This window comes from Haemaphysalis longicornis, unplaced genomic scaffold, assembly GCF_048455015.1.
Source record: "Haemaphysalis longicornis isolate Haplotype H1 unplaced genomic scaffold, Haemaphysalis longicornis Haplotype H1 scaffold_6, whole genome shotgun sequence".
NCBI lineage: Eukaryota > Metazoa > Arthropoda > Arachnida > Ixodida > Ixodidae > Haemaphysalis > Haemaphysalis longicornis.
The window spans coordinates 102,761,070-102,782,185 of NW_027526407.1; the positions used below are offsets into that span (position 1 = coordinate 102,761,070).

At 47.1% G+C, this 21,116-nt stretch overlaps 1 protein-coding gene across 1 annotated transcript in view; it reads left to right on the forward strand.

Annotated features, from left to right (window-relative positions):
• Positions 1 to 20,355: 20,355 nt before the first annotated feature.
• Positions 20,356 to 21,116, forward strand: part of LOC144141102 (carbohydrate sulfotransferase 14-like) — a 29,679-nt gene continuing 28,918 nt past the window's right edge. The window contains exon 1 of the mRNA XM_077672629.1: positions 20,356 to 20,666. Within this exon, the coding sequence (XP_077528755.1) occupies positions 20,562 to 20,666 (105 nt within the window). The 5' untranslated portion in view covers positions 20,356 to 20,561. The remainder of the gene's footprint in view (positions 20,667 to 21,116) is intronic.

A 21,116-nucleotide genomic window follows, 5' to 3' on the forward strand; every position in this document is an offset into this window, starting at 1 on the left:
GAAGTGTAACGCGCCTACGCTACATAGGCAATGAGGCGCGCCGTAGTGGAGGGCTCCGGATTAATTTTGGCCACCTAGGGATCTTTAACATGCGCCGAAATCTTGAACGCACGGGCGTTTTGTATTTTCGTCTCCATGAGAAAAGCGGCCGCCGCGACCGAGAATCGAACCAGTGTCCTTGGGCTGCAATCTAAACATAAAGGCTTACACGGAAGTATGAATAATCATTTGAAACGCAATTGAAACGCAATGAAATAATGAATGTAGTCACTACTTGATTAACATTGTGTTAACAACCCGATATGAACCTATGGACCCACCCTTTGAGCCAAAAGTGTATGGGAGATGCCTTCCTCCAGCAATGGACATAAATAGGCTGATAATAAGAACGACAACAATAATACTGATAATAATGATAATAATCACAATAATAATAATCAATCAATCAATAATGTTTATTTACGTGCCCAGGAACAGCCGGAGGCCTGAGTGCTGGCGCACGGGTATTTACATGACAACAAAATACAAGAAACATATAGCAAGAAACAAACAAGCGACAAGACACACACAAATTGAAGTAGTGAAAATGACAGAAATAAAGCACAGGCGGAGCCTGGGTACAGGTAAAAAAAAAAAGAAGATGCCTATGTTGCTCTGCCTGTCGTAAAGGCCACACGACAGGCAGAGCAACAAAGTTTGACAGTAATACAACAAAAACAACGGAAAGAGTGTAGAGACAAATGATAAAAAGAACAAATGACAGTAAACAGTTTCAAAAATAGGCAACTATCAGTCTGATAGACACAACCGCAGAGAAACCAAATTCCAGAAGAAAAAAAAAGAACGACAGACATATCATAGGTGTTTAACATACTGTATTCAACAGCGCTGTACGGTAAATTGTAAAGGATTTCTGAAAGATGTCAAGGCGTTCAAAGAAGCGGTTGTAACAATTCTGTATTCTGCGCACAGGAGAATGATTGGAGTTGCGCGCAGCGATCAAGAACGGGCGATGCGACCTGGTGGGCCTTTGTGGTACACTAAACTCGAAACAGTTAAGCAGGTCTGCGCAAGAAAGGTCACCATGAACAATTTTGTGAAGAAATGTAAGGTCTGCACGCATGCGTCTGCAGTTCAAGGAAGGAATGGAAGGGACCATGGGTAAGTAAGAATCAGGATGAAAACTGTGATTGTGATGACGGTGCTTAAATATGGATACAAACTTCTTCTGCTCACGTTCTATTAATTCACTACTAGATTTGGAGATGCTGTTCCAGGCAACAGAAGCATATTCTAACTGTGGTATACATATTGCATTGTATAGCATTAGAAATGGATCTGGAGAAGAGAATTCCTTTGTAATCCGACACACATTTCCAAGACTTCGGAGTGCTCGCCAGGTGATGAGCCTAATATGAGGAGAAAAAGAGAGGGTACTGTCGAAAAGCACCCCTAGGTCCCTAATCTCCTCAACCCTTTGCAGAAGAGCTCCCTCAATACTGTAGGAAAACAGCAGACGGTGGGTTTTCCGGCTTTAGGTGACAACCTTTGTTTTAGTGGGGTTTAAAATTAGGCAGTTTTTCCTGCACCAGACCGATAATTCCGACACATCCCTCTGCAAGGCACAGCAGTCCTGAACTCCGCTAATGTGCCTAAATAGCTTGACATCATCAGCATAGAGAAGAAAAGAAGAGTTAGTTAACACTGTTGACACATCATTGATAAAGACAGAAAACAATATTGGACCCAGCACGGAACCCTGGGGTACACCACTTGTTGCAGGGTAAACACTAGACTTTTTGTAGTTAACATCTACATAAAAGGACCGGTCAAGGAGATAGTTGGACAACAAGGCAGCAAGGCTTGCGTCTACACCAGACTTAGCAAGCTTGCTAATAATAATAATAATAATAATAACAATAATAATAATAACAAAAACAACGCATGCTACGAAAATATACTAAACGCAGGCAATCAAAAGATAATAAAAAGTACAGATAAGCTCACACTGTTGCATTAGTTATTGTATATGTGGCCTCATATACATTTTGCTGCATACCGTGCATTCACTTGCACTGAAATACAAAACACAGGATCGAAACGCATTAAATCAATGACGCACGTATAAACAAACGTGTGTACCTTATGTAGTCATTGGATTAATTGCCAGATGCTCTGCCACGCATTTCATGCGTAATTCAAGAGAGAAAGAAGAAAATCAGAATGTAATAAATAAATAGTGCACGTGTACGCTCACTTAAGTTATAAATCTACTGCTGCAACCGCATCCTGCTATGTCGTGCAAACGTAGAAAAGCAAAACGAGCAGGATGCAGATCGTACCTTTCATCCGCCGGGATCCAAAAGAATTTTATGCGGCCTGGCGTGAAGAATTTTGACACCGCTCAGTACAGCACGATCTGTGATGACGGCGCGAATCCATTCATGCGTCTGTTTCGATGAAACAAACTTCACGGTGGTAAAAACGGCCCCCGGAACACCGTGCACGGATCGTAGCATACCTGTGGGCACGGCAAGAATCGCCCCTTTTCTGCGGTGCGAAGCAGAAAGGTGCTGTTCCGGTTTTCCACTCCGGGCGGCGCTCGTATTTCCGCAATCTAGAACGGCAACTTTTAAGTTCACTTGCATATTAAAACCTCCGTAATTATTAAGTAACCTGGTAAAAAATTTCAGATGCCGCAACAACGTTCATTTATGCTCGTATGTAGTACAGCCCCCAAACGTTAGGATCGCTGCAGTCATGGGACAGAAAAACGGTGGAGTTTCATCCCCCTGGTCTGGCCGCTCGCGCCGACGGCTGATACGTCACTTCCGCCTGCCCGTAATGGCCGCGTTTGGCCCAGCTTCGTTTTCAAAATCGTTGATTTTTGCTGGACGCTTGCGGCGTAATTACGCAATTTTAGGTGTGATACTTCGTACATCGCGGTCTTTTTAGTCATACTATGCAGGAACAGTGATTTCGCGCGGTCGAAATTTTGAGTGCAGTTGGCCTTTAAGTGGATGCGTGAGGTTAAGTTCGTTACTTGGGCTGATCGAAATTACAATTGAATCGGTGGAAGTGACTCCCGATAAGAGCGAGAGAAGCAGCATCGATATACATACACACTTACATGCATGCATGCATAAGCCGTTAAAGTGAAAATAAGTGAAGCATGCCAGACCGACGGCTCAAATGCCACTGCAGCGTTTCCCAACGGCCACCACCGATTTGTCAAGTAATATACGCACTTATACGGAAAAACGCAGTGAATGAAATGATAAATGCCTTCCTTTGATTGGGAAAGGCGTTGGCACAGCATTTAGATTCAGCTTCTTCCATTGATCTGCCCGGTTTTGTTCAAAACAGGATGCTTCAAAGTGAGCCTGCACTATAAATTGTCAATATAGGTGCCTTTTTCTCCCGAGAAATAAGAATGAATGACGTGAAATTAAGCAAATCGAACAAACTGGCATCCACACGTATCGGCTCACATCCATGATTCACAAACTAGAGGTGTAATTGACAATTCTTTTCACCTACATGCGCTACTTTTATGGCATGATAAGCGAGAATAAATGTCTTAAATATTATCATCTTTGCGCAAGGTTTATAACAGAGCTTAAGTTGAGACAACGCGGAGAAACACGAGCATAACGCGTCGCTTGCAGTTTTACGCTTCGGGATATATCAGTGACACTGCCAAAAATGGGCTTTTGGTGAAGTAAGCGTGATGCGCCGGGATGACGCTTTGGGACTGAGAAAGGTCGCACACCTCACAACGAGCGCCTTATTTCGTGACACAAAGTGAAATTGGCTGAAGATGCAAAGCCCCACACGTTTTATATCGGCCACCCGCTTTAAGAGGTCATGTCCGTTTGCATGAATCAATTACAAAGACGCCGCAAAAGCATGATGAAACCTCCGACATAAACACATAAAACCGTACGTCCGGTATCTATCAACAGCCACGCAGACAAGCTGACAATAGCCCCAAATGGATTTGGCACTACTAAGAAGCCGGGTACTTACACTGCATATGCAGGAGTTGTTCGTCGGCTGCCACATGTCCCGCTTGATCTCCACCGCCCACAGAAGCCGCCTTTTGGGTCTCTAGGAAACGAAAACACTCTCCAGACATTTTTAGCGCCGTTAGAACACTGAGGAATGCAGAACCCAGGAATTTTCCAAAGAGGCTTTGTGAAGAGCGCCGCTTTTCGCGCGCATAGCGTGGGAGTCGGCGGTGCGGGATGCAAGAAAATGGTGGCGGTGCCTCCCGAGAACCGGTCTTGGCGGCAGCGACCACTTCCAAGAGTGGCGCCACCCTCAGTGGAGTGGGCGCGCATCGAGACACCCTAGCGGAACTATAGAGCCTAGAATATACTGGCGGAACCACGGCCGGGCTGGAGGAGTGGCGGGCGCGCACTTTCATGAAAGTGCGCGTTCGCCGCTCCTCCAGTCCGGCCGTGGCAGAACCTGGTCATCCTGACGTGCTAGCTCGGGGTTACATCATTGCGCGACACAAGCATAGACGCTGAAACATTGTGGCATGTGAGCTTAGTGATTCCCGTTTATACCAATCTAAACTAGTTTAGAAAGGTTGAGATTTGCGAGAAAGCTGAGGGAACTTTTAAAATTGCTTTTTTTTTTCAGAACCAGTTGCTGCTTCCATCTTTTGTAGTACCTCTTAAAACACGAACGAACTGGTATTCATCAATTTAGACAATGGAGTACCATTCGTGGCAAGCAGTGCGCAAACAGTAGCGTTTCTCTAGTGACCAGATGTCTGTATGTGGTCTCTACATTTTGTTTTCCCGCCCTTCAAACCAATCCTTAACGTACCTTGCCATACGACCACTTAATTCCGTTGGGACCGGGTTACCAAAGAGGTGCTGTCGAACAAGTTTATCCAGCCGTGCGAAGAAAGTGCGCAATGAGCGCGAAGCTGTGCCAAAACAGGCCCAAAACAACTGTCGCTAAATGGAGACGAGAAAGCCGTCCCGCCCATGGAGGAAGAAAAAGTTAGCAGACGGCATGACGTCACGCAGCTAGCCTTCGCAAGCCCACCGACATTGAAGCCGCTCCCTCCGCCGTTTCCCTTTCCCAAGCCGCCGGAGTCGCCACGCACGTAACCTCCATGGTCGGCTGGGCCGGCGGCGGCGGCGGTCTCCGACTTCACCGCATCTCTCGTGTTTGGTTGGCGGTAGCTTTACCCCGTCCTTCCCGTATTCGTCTGCTCGGCCAAGTGCTCGGCGATCTCATGCCCGCGTGCGTGCGGGTGGGAGTGCCGCGTACGTGCGAAAGACCAAAGCAGTGAAAAAAAAAAACATATAGCTGGCTTCGCGACAACGGGCAGGAGAGTAGTTTCGAGCAGACGAAATTGAAGCCCCACCGCGCACTCTCACACGACGGCGCGCGCCGGCGCCGTGTGGTCACGTGGTGCAGTGACGCCATGGGCCGACTTCGATTTTACTTTTTATGCATAGGCTTCACGTTTCTCCGGTGGCGCCATCTCCTAACTTTTTCTTCCTCCATGGTCCCACCGACGCGCACGCCGGCGAGGAGGCACCTCTGCGCGGGGAATGCTGGGTAATTTCGCCGCGCCATCTACAGTGTGCTCCGTGAATGAAACCCTCTGCCCCCCCCCCTCCCCCCACGGCCGCCGCCACCGCCTAGGGAGTTTATTGTGCCACACGCCGCGAAAGAACTGTCGGCTGGTAGAGGTAGAAAGCTTTGCTTTATTAATTAACGTGTGTCAGAAATTTCCCGTGCAGTCTTGGCATTAAACTTTTCAGGCAGTGTAGCAGCATCATGAATAGTAATTTTTGAAAAAGTACCTGCAGCGAGTGTGATGCCAAAGTTGTAAGGTATAACAACAACGTCGAGAACTGGGCTCGTTGGTATACATTCATTATGAATGAACAGCGCAAACTATGCGGGGCGAGAGAAGGACACAGCACGAGCGCTTGTGTTGTGTCTCTCTCGTCCCGTTAAGTTGGCGGTTTTCTATCATAATGATTGTAGGCTATAGTCGACTTGGGCTAGGCTGGGCGACAAAACTAGCCGAAAGAAATGCCTTCACGAAAGAACGTGCTGAAACATACTGCAATATTTTTGTATCCGTACTTCCAGTGAGCATATCCCACGCGAGGATATTTGTTGCGTATAGCAGAGCATGCCCGGCAGGCACATGGCAAATGCAATTTGTTTTCACAAGGTTCCGATCGCTTTAGTATGGGGGCAGAGGCTCTGCGCGCCAGAAGCAGAGCACATACCCGTGATTTTAGCTGGATACGGATTGGCTGTAGCTCCGGCTTAGCGAACCGGGCGTGTGCCTCATGTAAAGACGGCCAGCCATGTCGTTATCACCAGCAAACAATTGAATCCACCAATGAGTACGTTTTTTTGTTTTGGGTGGCGGCGTAGGCGCGCGGCGCCGTTTTCGGTGAAAATAAGCTGAACTAAAAGTTAAAGATAGCTGGTGTTGCGCCTATTTTATTGTAAAGCGAATGTTACAACCCAGCCCCAATGAGAGAAAATTTCGTTGAAGCGAAAGCAAGCCCGACAAGTGGTTCGTTGTGGCAAGGACCTTGTTGCATTTACCTATATGGCTAACTTGTTGGGGAGTGGATATATTTCGTTGAAGCAGAACTTTCATTTATGCTGAGTTAGTTGTTGCCCCGGTGTTAGACTGTAACTGCAAGGTGGTCTAGTTATAACTATTCTTGCAAAATAGAGCACACAAAGGGACAAGAAAAAAAAACCCGGGCAAGCGCTTTTATTCCCGTTTGTGGGCGATATTTTGCAGAAGAAATAGCTGCAGCGCTAGAAGAAACAAGGACATGAGAAAAACTATGGAACGAGCGGTGACTTCGAAATGAATTTATTATACTCACGTGTTAACAACACTAAAAAAAAAGAAAAAAAAAAGACCCAGAACCCCTCATAACACGCGACCACGACGCGCGTTTGATCACACACTTGGCGCGATCTTTACAGAAACCAAGTTATGTCGTACCCGATGCACAGCGCGTGTTCGAAGAAAATCAATCTCTTTTTGGGACAACATGATTCGAAGAACGAGCGGTTCGTTTGTGTTCTCCCTCTGCTCGTTGTTTTCGCCTGAACTCGTGTTTTTCGGCTGTTTTTTCACCTCCAGTGATCTGTAACGACGCTGGAACATCTCTGGCCCCTCCACGGTCCGACGGCAAGCAAAAGGATGACCCCTCTAAATTGTCCTCTGCATCGGATCGTGCCCGCCGGCCGCTAGGCCTAACCGCTCTGTCTCTCAGTCACTGGCGGGTGCGACGCCGCACACCTATGTAACGCATGTCGGAAAAGCTCTGCGTAGCGCAATCTACTCAGCATGGGACGACGCTCGCTGCTGCTGACGTCGCTTCAAACCCGGCACTGGACGACCCGCTGCCAATGGAGGTAACGGTATACCGTTCCCGCTAACCCTGGCTGACCCCTCTACTTTATCGAAGCGGCCATCGGGCAAAGGTGCGGCACAAGTTACGACTGGCGTTTTACCCTCGCCTGCGGCCAAATGGGTGTGCACATCTGTTGCAAACTCATCCCTGAAAGGGACCGATGAATCGAAGACAACACCGACAGCTACTTTATCCCGTACAGCCGCTGCCACTCCCAGGGCCTTGATCACGCACTAAGTCTAAGTCCCACATGTAATCCGTAAGCTTCAAAGGCAGCTTATGTTCCTCGTAGAAGAGCGCCCAGATTTGGTACTTTCGACCATTCTCGGATACCTCGGTGGTGGCGCGGTGGTAAGGGGCTCTCCTGCAAGGACACGTTTTTCACTCTTCACGTTGGATGTGTGAATAATGAACACGTGGGTGGTCAACGTGGGGTTCTTTTCTTCCGGAGTGCCTGCTCACGCTGCGATTTTTGTATGGCGGAAGCATGATCAGCTGTGTTACAAACGTAGCCCGACAGTGGCCTGGTATTTGGCAGCAACTAATCCTTCTGGTTTCGGTGCACAGATACGCGTGGTTTTGATGAGGACTCCTCGTTGTCCCACAGCTCGCTGAACTTTGTTACACAGGTATATTGCTGCCACAGTGTCGAAATAATGGTTGACAGCAGGGAGAGCTGCGAAGGCGCACCGTCACTGCTGACATTGACCATATCAAGTGGAACACAGGTGTTCTGTTGACGTTTCAGACGTATTTCTTCGTCGTCCAAGCCCTTAGGAATTTGGAGCCCGCTTGCGTCCTGGATATCAAAATTCATGACCAGCTGCTGAATGGTACCTTCGATCTGGAATCATTCGTATTTTGTGTCGGACGTGTGAGTAATTCCTATGGTGTTTGATTGGCACATCCTTGTGGAGTCGAATGCTTGGTCCACGGCAGCCGGTCCTTGCACAGTGCACTCGTGCAACTTCTCGCGTCTTGGAGACTATTTGATGCTGTGTGTTCTCCCTCAAGCACCCAGACAAATACGGTCTGAAAGGCGCAAGGATTGCCCTTGAAGCGCTCTACGCTCCCGCTTATGAGCCTACAGTTTAGAGTCAACTATAACCCTTATTCTCGGCGTCTGAAGTTGTCCTTCTTCAGGTTCATCGGCTAAGGGTAAGTTCCGGTTGCGAAGCATCGCTGCGGGGCGAGCGTCCAGATGCAGATCTTAGACGGGGCTTACTTCGGCAACTTCTAGCGCTTCCAGGGTAACTGCATTCGACTGAGGGGGGCTGCCGAGTGTTATCGCAATCTTCCGGCACTCGTACAGTCGTGGACGGTTTAAGCGGCCGATCTTGAAACACCCCCAAGACCTCCATTATGGAACAAGGTAAAGCCAGTTGTCGAGACAGCTCGCTGCGCGCGAAAGTACGTTGGTTGGAAGTATTGAGCAGTATCCGCGCGAAAAGACGACCGCACAGTCCATATTCCCACACTGTGGCCATTCCAAGCAGCACTTACGACGTGATGTTTTGAACAGGTGTCACACTTGAGCACGGGCTATAAACGCAGCGGCGAGTCACGTTTCCTTTTTAGCGCATCTACAATAGCAGTAGAAGTGACAACTGGGCTAGTTGGTAATGCATATGTGACATCTTGAAGGTAGCGCACTTAAACAGGGACACTAGGGACAAAGCGCTGTGGTTTGTCAATTCTTTCCCTAGTGTCCTTGTTTAAGTGCGCTACCTTCAAGATGTCCCATATACAATAGCAGTGGTTCCTTGCTGCTAAGACTGCTTTGCAATCTTTCGCTCCGTGGCCCTCATCATAGCATAGGTAGCACATCAGTTGTCCTCCCGAAGACAGGTTTGTCGTACTCGATGCAGAACCTGCTCACAAGACCAAGGTAGATGGCCGCAGAGGAGAAGAAGCTTTTGGTGGTGATCGGCTTGACGATGTCTTTTAGTTTGAATTAAATCGAAAAGCTCGACTCTCCTCTTTGTTCTCTACCTAAACGTACGCTCCAGAACTCCATGATGGCCTTGAACTGGCCTTCTCGAAGCGTTGCCTCAGCGTTGTAGTCGTTTGCGGTCTCCATGCACTGACGGTACAAAACTGCGATGTATTCAGGCAACGAGTGCTTGAGGACGTGACGCCGAATCACCCCGTAGTGTCAAGCCAGAACACCAAGACTTTAGAGGCAGCCAGTTTTGAATAGGACTTGCTCATACAAGTTTCCCAGGCACGACACTTGCGACGAGGATGCGACTGGAGGGATGAGAAGCAGACTTCACACGTGTTCGTCTGGGAGCAGCTCCGTACGCCCTAACCGGACGGTATCTCCACGGCTTCACTGTAATTGCGGTCTTTGAGGCGAATTCACTCAACAGCGCGTTTGGAATTCCCAGTCAGGTAGGACCTAAAATACGTCAATTTCTCGATGTCGGTGAGGTGCGGATGATCATGAATCGTCGTCTCAAAATGGTCCCAAAACCCCTTCCATTATCGTAGCTCGCCAGAAAAAGTGGGAATCTGCTGATTCGAGCCCTAACTCGTCGCCTTCAAGTATTCCCCAGCCTTGTCATTCAGCTCTTTGAGGGAGACTTCCTTACTTGCGAGCTGGTATATGGCGTCGTGAAGTTCACGCGAAGATGGTAATGGCGCTTGGTAGGTGTTCTTTGTTCCCATCCCCAGCCTCGTGACGTCTCTACGAAGAGTCCAGCGCTGACAGCGCAGCTTGGTCGTTTGTCAGCGCAAGATGGTTGTCTTCTCCCGGATTTCCGCACCATAATATTGAGAACAGAGAAGACACGACGCAAAGCACTACCGTTTAGAACGCTGTGTCTCCGCTGCTTTCGCTTTCTCCTCTTTCTGTCCCCAATTGGCGAGAAGCGAAGCGTGTGTGCAATGTAAGATTTATAAGGTGTCTTCATGTGTGAAGAAAGCGTAAGTCACAAAACGAAACGAAATTTGTTTTGTTGCTTTAACGGCTTCTCAGCGTAACTTCTGCGTGTGGTTTTGCTGTGAATTAAAATTTTATAGTGTTTACGTTTTATACACGTTATTTGCGGAAAGGTATCTGCTTTTATAATTTGGTACATTTGGTGGAGTGTGCGGGATCAACCCCATCCTGGCCTCCGCATCGCATCGTCTCGGCCTTGGGCGAAATCGTCGAGGGACCGTCGGCCATGTCGGGCAGCCCCAGCCCACTGCGACCTGCATTCGATCACATCCCCCGCCCCGTGTCCCCAGCCCGTGTGCAGCCACTGAAGACCAGCCGATACAAGCCGAGAACAAAGAAGACGCCGTGTCCCCAGCACTTTCGTCCGACATGGTTCGAATTCCGCAGATGGTTTGTTCCTGCTTGGAGACAACGCTTCTGTGGGGCCAGGCATCAACAGGGACGTCATCTTCATCTGTGGTGGCAGGCAAATCTCTACTGTATTTTTTCATCGTATCGCTCACCGCATCGCAATCCTCACGTTGCCTCGGCATCGACCGGGACGGTCGTCCTCGACCCGGGGGGTGATGTTACGGGACAAAGGTGGGCAATGTCTCACTGCCCCTTGACCGGAGAACGATTACGATGACGACGACGTTCCTGGCGCGTCTAGCACGAGGTCTGTGTCATTGCCGCTATCCCCATTCTGTAAATAGATCACTTCACCCCATCCCATCATTCGTCTTATCTGTGTCCAGCCGCCACGTAACAATATTTACCCCCGTTTAAACAGTAGGTAGGGTTGTTTATGTTTCGCGGATGCTCTTTTTTTTTGCTTCAAAAATACCGATAGTAACGCAAACTCTACGCCGTACGGAGGAACAGCCGGCTGCGGAGACTTGTTTATCTTGACTTTATTTCACAAAAACGTAAGCGCCCTCTAATGGGGATATTACGTTGGGTAAAATGGTAATATTGGTAACACGAAAATGCGCTACATGAGACATGGTAGCAAATTCTGTTGTCATTCTTAAGTTGCTGCACAGTACAGTGTGCTACTGCTTTTCAGGAAATGAAAGGCTGCAAAATTATCTGCTACCCTTACTCCGTGGGATTGCGATTATTTGATTTTATTACCCTTTAATGGAGTACGCTGCACCATACGGCTTTGACTGCGGAATAGGAAGGGTGAGCGCTGTCTTCAAAATTCATCAATCGCTGGTTTTTCAGCAGTGTGTTCGTATATCATATCGAATTGCTTCGAGAAAAAAGCTTCTATCACCCTTTTATTGGATATTCCCGCCTTCTGTCAGGATAGCTCTGTCATGTGCCGCCAGTGTTAAAAAAATATTAACACTTTTGCTCCGAAAAACAATACAGCCTCGTTCCACGAAGGGAATTCGTATATCGCGTAATTGTCTGTCATTTTTGATGTCAGCGTTCACCATAAATGCTTTAGGTACTTTAATTGTATGCGTTATGGTTTACCTTATTATTTCTTGGAATTTATCTTCCTTCAACACAGTTACAGTGGGGCTGCTGCCAGTATTGCGGCTGTGGCGACAGTTATTGCCAAAGCTCGCACTCGCGAAGCGGATATGCTATGTTAGGCATATGAGTGCGCGCGTTAAATTGAAAGTCGTTTCACTCCGGTGCAACATTATTCTGGTAGTTGAAAAGTCAGATACCAATGACTTAAGGAATTACAGACGCATCAGCCTACTCTCAGTTGTTTATGAACTGTTTACCAAAGTTTTAGTTAGCCGCATTTGTAACAGCACGGATTCCGAACAACCCATAGAGCACGATTGGTTCAGGTAAGGGTACTAAACCATAGATCGCATCCGTCGTGTCACTAAAGTAACAGAAAAATCCGCAGAGTGGACTAAATGCCTTTACATGGCATTTATAGACTGTGTGAAACAATTCGAGTCCGTACGCTCTGGAGCAGTGCAAAAACATTGCTGGACCAAGGAATAGAAGAACCGCCCTAAAGAATTCTACATGACATATAAGGAATGTGCGGGTAGGATAACACTTCACAAGCAAAGCGATAAACTCTCCATCTCAAAGACTGTAAGGCAGCGAAATTCCATCTCGTCAAAATTGTTAACTGATCGTCTGGAGGCGAGTATTGAGAAAGCTTGAGAGGGAATATATAGGAATAAGGATAAACAGGGAATACTTGAGCCATTTGAGGTGTGCGGACGACGTAGTCTTGCTGAGGGAAACTGAAGAACACCTGTACAAATGCTCGCGGAACTACAATCATAAAGCACGGCCATGGGGCTAAAAAATATGAATAAATTCAAAGAAATAAGAAATAGGCATGCCGAAAGTGCCTTCTTCTTAGGAAACGAAATGCCAGAAGTAGCAAAAGATTGTAACTACCTCCGACAGATTGTTAGTGCTGACCTTAACCACAAGAAAGAAATTCGGTGCCGACAGGCATTGGGTATGGATAACTCGGCAAGGACTCCTAAATAATGAAAAATAAGCTACCCCTATCACTCAACCGAAAAACACACAACCAGTGCATACTGCCGGTTGTGACATACGGAGCTGAAACTTTGCGCCTTACTATAATACTGGAAAGCATACTTAGATCGGCCCTATGGGCCATGGAACGAATAATGAGAGGAGTAATACTTAGGGAGCGGAAACAAGCTTCCTGGATCTGGGAACGAACTGAGGTGGATGACATGGTAGCTCTAGTAAAGAAAGGTACTTGAGCTGGCCATGTAGTCAGACGAACCGACAACCGGTGAACAATTAGTGTAGTGGAGTGGATATTAAGAGACAGGTCTAGAAGAAGGGGAAGGCCAATGAGCCGATGAAGGGATGGAAGAGGTGAATTTGGTGGCCAACATTGAACTCGAGCGGCGCAGGACAGGAGTGGTTGGAAGTCATTGGGAGATGCCTTCGCCCTGCAGTGGACTTGAGTAAGGTGTTGTTGGTGTTGATAATGGCAAATATAGGGGTAGCACTCAAGTGGGCGCAGTGATGCTTTTTGTAGCGTAAGCTACACTGGCCGAGGTTGAGCAGTTTCGCGTGTGCCGTGAAGGGCCGTTCTGCGCAAGCGCGAGGGGCATTGGATTGGATTGACTTGGCTTGGATTGGATTGGATTAAATTTGGATTTGATTGGATTAAAGTTGATTGTGTTGGATTGTGTTGCGTCATAGCCGCGGCAGGAGCCCTGGCGCCAGCGCGTGTGTGGGTGTGCGCCTCAATTCCGCAGTAGCCAATTGTGACGCTGCACCGGAGCCGCTTGATAGCTGTTTCGCGTGGCTCGTGAAGAGCTGCGCTGAGCATGCGCGAGGAGCAGTGACTGAACAGGACTCAACTGGACTGGACTGGACTGGATTGGACTGAAATTGACTGGACTGGATTGGACTGGATTGCTGAGCCTTAGCTCACGCTACGTATATCCTGGCATAGCAGAGCTAAGCCACTACTACTTTTTTATGCAGGGTATCACACGAACAGCATTAAATGTCCAGCCTGAAGCGTCAGCGACACACTATTTTGGATGTTACCTGTTACCTGGGGAAACATTTTCTTGCTCGTTAAGCTTTAAATGTCTCTATGCCCTCGACGTAGAAGCTTCACACTCCCTCAAAACGAGATTGCTTAGGAAGACATTCTTACAGCTGCTACGAACGTATATCGATGGGCTCAATTGGTCGCATGGCCGCAATTGGTCAACGGTGATACTTGGGCAAGATGGTGTTCCGTATCCTTGAATTCACAGTGCAAACAAGTGAGGACCACAGGGTGAGGACCACAGGGTGAGAAAGACACACTGGTTTTGGGCCTGTGTATCTCCCTCTCCCTCTCGTTGTTCTTCAGTTCTTGCTTCAGCTCTGGATTGATGAGTATGAGCGCAGTAAGTAAAAGTAGAAACTTGGGTGTTTAACAGGCCGCAGCTACCCTGGGCTATGAGGTGTGCCGTAGTCTACGGGTCCAGAATTATCAGAAACACATGGGGTTGTTTCACGTGCACAGAAATAAGGACTGCTGAGCGCTTTCACTTTTAACCTGCATGTGAAAAGCAGCCACCGTAGCCGGGATCGAAACCACGTCCTTGGTATCAGGCACGAAAGGCCTCGGCCACTGAGTCACCTCGGCAAGCCGTAAAAGTGTTCTGCTCATGCGCTCACTTCAAATTTATGTACTTATTCATTTATATTGACCGGGCTGACTGACGAAAATTCTTGAGTTGATCAGTGGTTTTTATAGGGGGCCATCATAAACTGAGTATGCGTGTGCTAATCTGTGGCTTTGTGTGGTGAGTGGCGTCTTCAGGAATCCGGTAATCACAGTCATCATTAGCAGCTGCGCTGGTGTGCTCCTTTCTCGTCTGCGACAGTAGTGATTTCCTATGTCAGCCTAAATAAATGTAAGCACATTTGGGCTTGTGTGAGAGCCGAGTGCATTATTATTGTGCTAAATCCACTCCCTGTCAGAGGGGGAACTACAGTTAGCTTGTGGTTTCGCATAACAGGTGACCGTGATGGCACGCGAATGTAACAGGTGTACGCCAGCCCCACAGCGCTCTGATTCTGGTACAGGGGGCGCGCGAAGTGCGCCAGTCTGCTTGCGCAAGTAATTTGCACCAAATGAGGAAAAAACTAAAGCAAAGGGAGACACGCATATACGAGGTAGCAATAAAGAAGTCATAGATTACCTCTAGAATTTTGCCATCAAGCCGTGTTAGCATACCTTAGGTTCTCGAACAATTTTGCCTTGGTTTTTTTTTTCTTCTAATAGTTTACGTATGTCTATGTCATGATTCCTACGGCGGACAACCGTGAGGTGAGTGCGCGGTGTGGGACAAGCGACCACTGTTATGCGTTTGCTTTCCTCCTGCAACGAGGTTCATCCGGCTGAGCTCGTCAATTAGGACCCATGGAACCACAAGGCGCTGTCCCAACGGATGGTGTACGAGCAGGGCCGAGAAGTCTGCACCTCTCGGAGAGTTTATATGCGATGGAAATGGGTCCTCGTAAAGCTATCCCGTACTACATTTAAAGTAAAAAAATAGGCGGCCTCCATGTTTTTGTTCTTGTTATTAAACAACCTTTGCAGTAATAAATAAACGGTGGTGTCTTTCTCTGCGCGTCATTCCAAATCATCCGCCGTTAGAATATTCCTCCTTTAAGCACCGAAGTGTGGATAGAAGAAGTGATTACCACACCAACGCCAAGAGTACAAAGCGTAATTCCAGCAGAATGAACACCTAAAATTGACAGGTGGAAAAACGCAAATATGAGCGCAGGAAATACTTGGCACTTTAGTGGCCCTCCCCACCCTCTGGAACTGTGGGGGGCTCACGTTCACTTGCCTTTAAGCATGCTGACTGCTCCGCATCACCAGGGCTGTTAGAAAGTAGATTATTTAGAAGCAAAAAACTCCCTGTGGCGGGTTAAAGAAACCCAACGGTTTTCGTTAAACACATTTTGATTATGGAAACCTAAAAAGCCTGCCAACCGAGTTGTGTTGATTATACGCTCTGTATCCCAAATGAAAGGGCATCACCTAAAACACCTGGAACGGAAACGGTTTTTCTGACAGGGCTTGAAAATTTTTAAAGCGAATTAATGCTGGCAATCACTGCAGCGAGCCGTACGCCAACATTCGTTTATGTACGGGAGGTTAAAATAGGTGTTCAGAAGCTTCTTTCTCCCGAGCTACAACACTAATAAAATTCGGTATTTTTTTATTTTTTACGTGGTCTCTGAATCACGCAATGAAACCGATGGAGTGCTCTGTATACGTACGGCAGTGCCGCGTTTCAAACTAGATGGCGCAGCCTCTCAGGCTTCAGAATTTTTAGCACAAAAAAAAATTACTTCCACTGATGTATTTGGAAATTCTTTCTGGTCACCCCGCTAAATGAAATGCCGGTTTTATTAGAGCTACAGGAGAGGGGTTGCACAACAATAAGTTGTCTATCCGTTTTAAGCGATGTTCCAGAACTAATCCCGCTTACCTCGTTTTTTCCACTGCCAGCCGCAACGCAGCGCCTCCAGTGTAAAGGCGCAACCACATGCAACGTTTTGGCCGCGTCTTGCAACCGTCTGCGGCGCCTGGCGCCGACGCGGAACGGGCGTTGGAGAGGGCGAGCAACCACATGAGACGCGCGAAGAGCGCGTCTCCGATCCAAGCTGCCAGACTTACCTTGGTAAAGGCAGCATCGTTCTGTTTAAGTCATCCTTAATAAACTGAAGAATAATCAAAACTTCAACAAACAAAACACGTTAGATTGATGTTCTATTAAATAAAGTGCTAAAGAGCCGCCAAATAAAGATCCGCCATGTTGCGTGCGGAGGGGGACCGGAAATTGAGGACAGCAACATCCGGCGCAGACGCCGAAAACGGACCGAAAATCTGGGATGCGCAGACACCGGCGCTCCGAGCGCGCTGCTGTGTATTTGGTGGCGCGCGCTGAACGCGCGTCGCCGCGGACGGTCTCCAAACGCGACCAAAACGTCGCATGTGGTTGCGCCTTAAAAGGGCCCTGAATAGCACAAACGATATTTGGCATGCTGTGTTCTTTCCAGAAAAATAACACGCATTCGTTATTAACAACCAAAAGCACGGAATTTTATAGGGCTAATGGCATCCACTTGTTTTGATAAGGTCGCCTTTGCAGATTAAAAAAAAGAACTTCAAGAACAGTAAGTTATCAGCCCAAACTTTTGAGGCTATGCCACAGCCCTTTGCTTAGTGTAGGAGCCGAGGTGGTAGACTTAATTCCTAAAAAAGATTTTCTTGTGGTGCGTTAGTTTTTCAGCGTCTTCGATGCGAAGAATTGTTCAGAGATAGCAAAACGTCATTCACCGACGAGAAACTATAATTGAGGACAAAGCATGGGCGTCGGCATAGGGGTTCAAAAGTGGAAGTTGCCCTACCCAAGCAAAACCAGTACGATTGCTCCTTCTCCTGGCCGTCTCCATCTCTCGCCCGTATACACAGCGTGTTTGCCCTCAAGACAGAATCCTACCGATGCTCATTGGACAGAGGTGTAACAAAAATTTACAGGCTGGACCTGCGGCAATGCGGTCATGTTATCGCGCATGGCAACTATTTCCTGCAAAGAACTTTGCTTCACTTTCCACCTATTTGTAACAGCCATCCCTATTTGAAAACGTATTTGCAATGTATGTGCAGCCGCCATGTACTTTATGCAAGAATAATATCAAGACAAACAAACAAATTATTAAGGGGGTCAAACGGAAAGTACCAGAATCTGGTACAGCGTTATTATACTACACTCGCCTGGACCAGCGAAAATTCCTAACAAACTTCCGTTTCGTACTATAATTGTCACCCTCATTTATTTTTCAGGTGTGCTTATTCGGAAAGTGTGGTTCGTGCAAAAGCGTGGGAAAAATGAAGGCATGGAGAAACTGCGAAAGATTTTAATAAAATATTTTAGCAAAAATATAATTTTCTCCTCTGCGTTATTGAACTTTTTATCCGCAGACTTTGCGAAGTGATGAAATATTTTCTGATGATCAATGAGCCTGTGCTCAGGCGACCCGAACAGACCCTACTGTTCTTCCACCGAAGGTATTGCTGCAACATATTGTGGAGCCTTAGATTTATAATTGAACTGTTTTAAAAGGAATTGGGGTAAAAGTGAATACAAGTATTTTCATCTTGAAAAGAGGCGCGGAACGACGTTGACCAAGAAGAGAAATACACAGGACGGCGGGCTACTAGCAACTGGCAATGTTTATTAGGGCACCGAAATATATAGGGCAACCACATAACCCATCTGATTAAGACTTATACAGAGATTATCAATAAAAATTACCCCACACATAAAAACTACAACCTATAATGTTGTATCACCGCACGTGTCGTACCAAGTATTCTCGGGGACCCAATAAATGGTCATAAAAAGTAGGTACTGCAAAATCAGTGTATTAGTTGAATACAGTCGAGCCCACATTTAACTTCCCGTCTTAAAACAAACTTTCACTTATAAAGAACAAAACCGGCGTAACCGTCGAAATATACCTTATTTCAATGGCAGAAAATGCCAGGTACAACGAACGCCCTTGCGCCCTGCCGATCGGTTACAGCGAACGGCCGGCGCAGCGATGTAGGTTGAAATGACGGCCTCTGCCCTGCCCTGCCGGCGTAAGTTGCGTTACCGAACCTCCTCGCAGGCAAACCGGGTGAACGGAGAAGTTATTTCAAGCTATCCGAGAGCGTGACATGAAACTGCGTCATTTTACCAGATGTTGCCGGATAAAACGCACGCCATGAAAGGCGACACATGCACTGGCGGGAAGCAAAGCAAAGTGCGCGTCACAGCACACCTGTGCACAAACACGGATAGCAGCGACGGGCGCATGTCCTTCGTCATCGGAAAATCGAAGAAACCATGTTGCTTTAGAAGCTATGTGCCCGTGCGCTAGACACAACGCCAAGTGGTGGATGACGCGCGATTTGTACGGCGATTGGCTGAGCGAGTTTGACCGTGACGTGAAGCGGCAAGGCAGGCGCGGGGCCGTGAGCTCGGTTGGGACGATTTCGTTTGCGCCGATGAAGATGCTGACACTGCGCAACCATGCACGGACGAGGGTATCGTTAATGAAGAGCGGGACAAGAACGATGTGGAGGAATCAGACGCGGATGACGACGAAACTTCTGAGCCTGCGCCAATAAGCGCGGATGTTGCAATGGGCTACATAGAGGACCTTAAACAAGTTGTTTATGCCAAAGGTCTCGGCAAAGAGCACGCGGCTGCTGTAAATAAACTGGAGACCACAATGATGTCTGCACTGCCGAAACAGGCAGCCATCACGGACTTTATTCGAGAGAAACTAAATTGTGTTTTTTACTGGAGTTCATTTACTGCGAACTTCATGATATAACCAGAGTCCATGAAGGACTCTGGTATAACGAACGGATGGTGCGTACGGTCGAATTTGTTATAAGTGGGCTCGAGTGTATAAAAAAAATATTGCATCTTAAAACTAACGAGAGGTGCAGAAGCCGTCAAATAGGTGGAATTAAATTGGTTTAGATTAAATTGGTTTAGTTTAGTAATCTTTGTTACTGTAATAAAGGCACGCAACAGTTTCACTGTGCGGAAAGAAATAAGATCATACTTCTGTGTTCGCGTTTCCGCCCGCCTTTCCGCGGACTCGTTCGCGTTTTCGCATTCGCGCATTTCCGTCCATGACTGTACAGAAAGCGCATGCAATCTACACGCCATGGGGATGTAGTAGATTCAGAATCCTGGCCCTTCACTCCCAATATCTGAATTTGGTTTTGTGTGTATCTTTGTCTTGCCCCTGTTTTCCGTGCGCCTTTACAAATTTAAATAATAATGCCATCGCCAGGTTCTTTCTTGATGACCGCACTGCTACAGGATCGTGCCCTCAGACCAACCACTTTGAATTTTTTTTGGCTTAACCAGACATCAAGTTAGGGGTACCAGGCTCTGGGTCTACCATTACAGTTAAAATTCCCTCAATGGCTTCCAACCTCCAGGTATAAATGGTGAAGATTCGTAACAACAATGAATCACTGCAATTTTTATTATCCGGTTATAATGCGGGAACATAAATGGCCTAAGTTTGCTAGTTTGGCAGGAGTCGTTGAGTCGTTAACAGTGTCCAGGAATTTGAATTAGGTGTTCTCATTCAATATCACATAGCGCTACAACATAGGTGTTTTTGCTGAGAAAATTTGGATCTAAATACACGCATCAGTATTGAAATATTTCGATTCACGAAACAATGTATTCCCCTATTTTTATACCTGTTTGGGGGGAACACGACGTTGAAATATTTGCGTTCATTGAAGCTTGTGACAAGTTTGTTCTATGTAGGGGCAGGTGTTTCCCGTTGTAGCTGTCTATAAGCGGCCAGCAGCTGTTCTTACCACTGGCCGGATATGGGTGGCTCGCCAGGACTGTATCCTCCATTGTTTCCGCACAACACTGATTACACAGACACGTCTGGTATCAGATATCCCTGTAAAAATATTTACAAACTGTGAATGTAACTTTAATTTAGGAGTAGCACTCGCGCCATAACCAACAAAGACTCTATGCTTGCGAACGTACTACAGACCTCACGCGCACGTGACGAACGCTTTGCGCTATATCGGCAACACAGCTGCGCTCTTGTGAGTGAGCCTGAATTGGGGCGGTTGGAGTACGAGCACAGCAAATCAAACAGAGATGCGATGGAGTCTGGCTGTCTGGGTCAGTGGGGCGGTTATAACTGCTTGGGTGCTAGTCTTGCTCATTCTCGGAATCAGCGATTATCTTGGACGTGGAATAAAGGTGAGAAAAAATAGTTTTTTTTTGTTAGGGGGCAGTCCAACAAATGAATGTATATAGTTTCTTTACATGGAAGAATGGACGTTGCTCGGCGCATACTGAAATATCTGTCCCGTTTGTAGACGAGAAATATCACCATAGGGTGGCTGATTTGTTTGTACAAGAACCTGTCTCAGACACTATAGAACTGAAGTACTGCATAAACCCTCGCAGCTGTTGAGTCTAAATTCTACGTGTATGTTGCAACTTTATGGCTTATCGATGGAAACGTGCTACAGGTTCTCGCATGCACATTGTTTTTCTAAGAAAGGGAAATTGAATCGTTTTTTTGTTAATGCATACATAATCAATATTGATAGCATCACTGCCATGACGGCAGCAGCAACAGCTGCGATAGTAGTCTTAGTAGTAATGATGGCAACTGCAGCAGAAATTTAAATATTTGTCATTGCA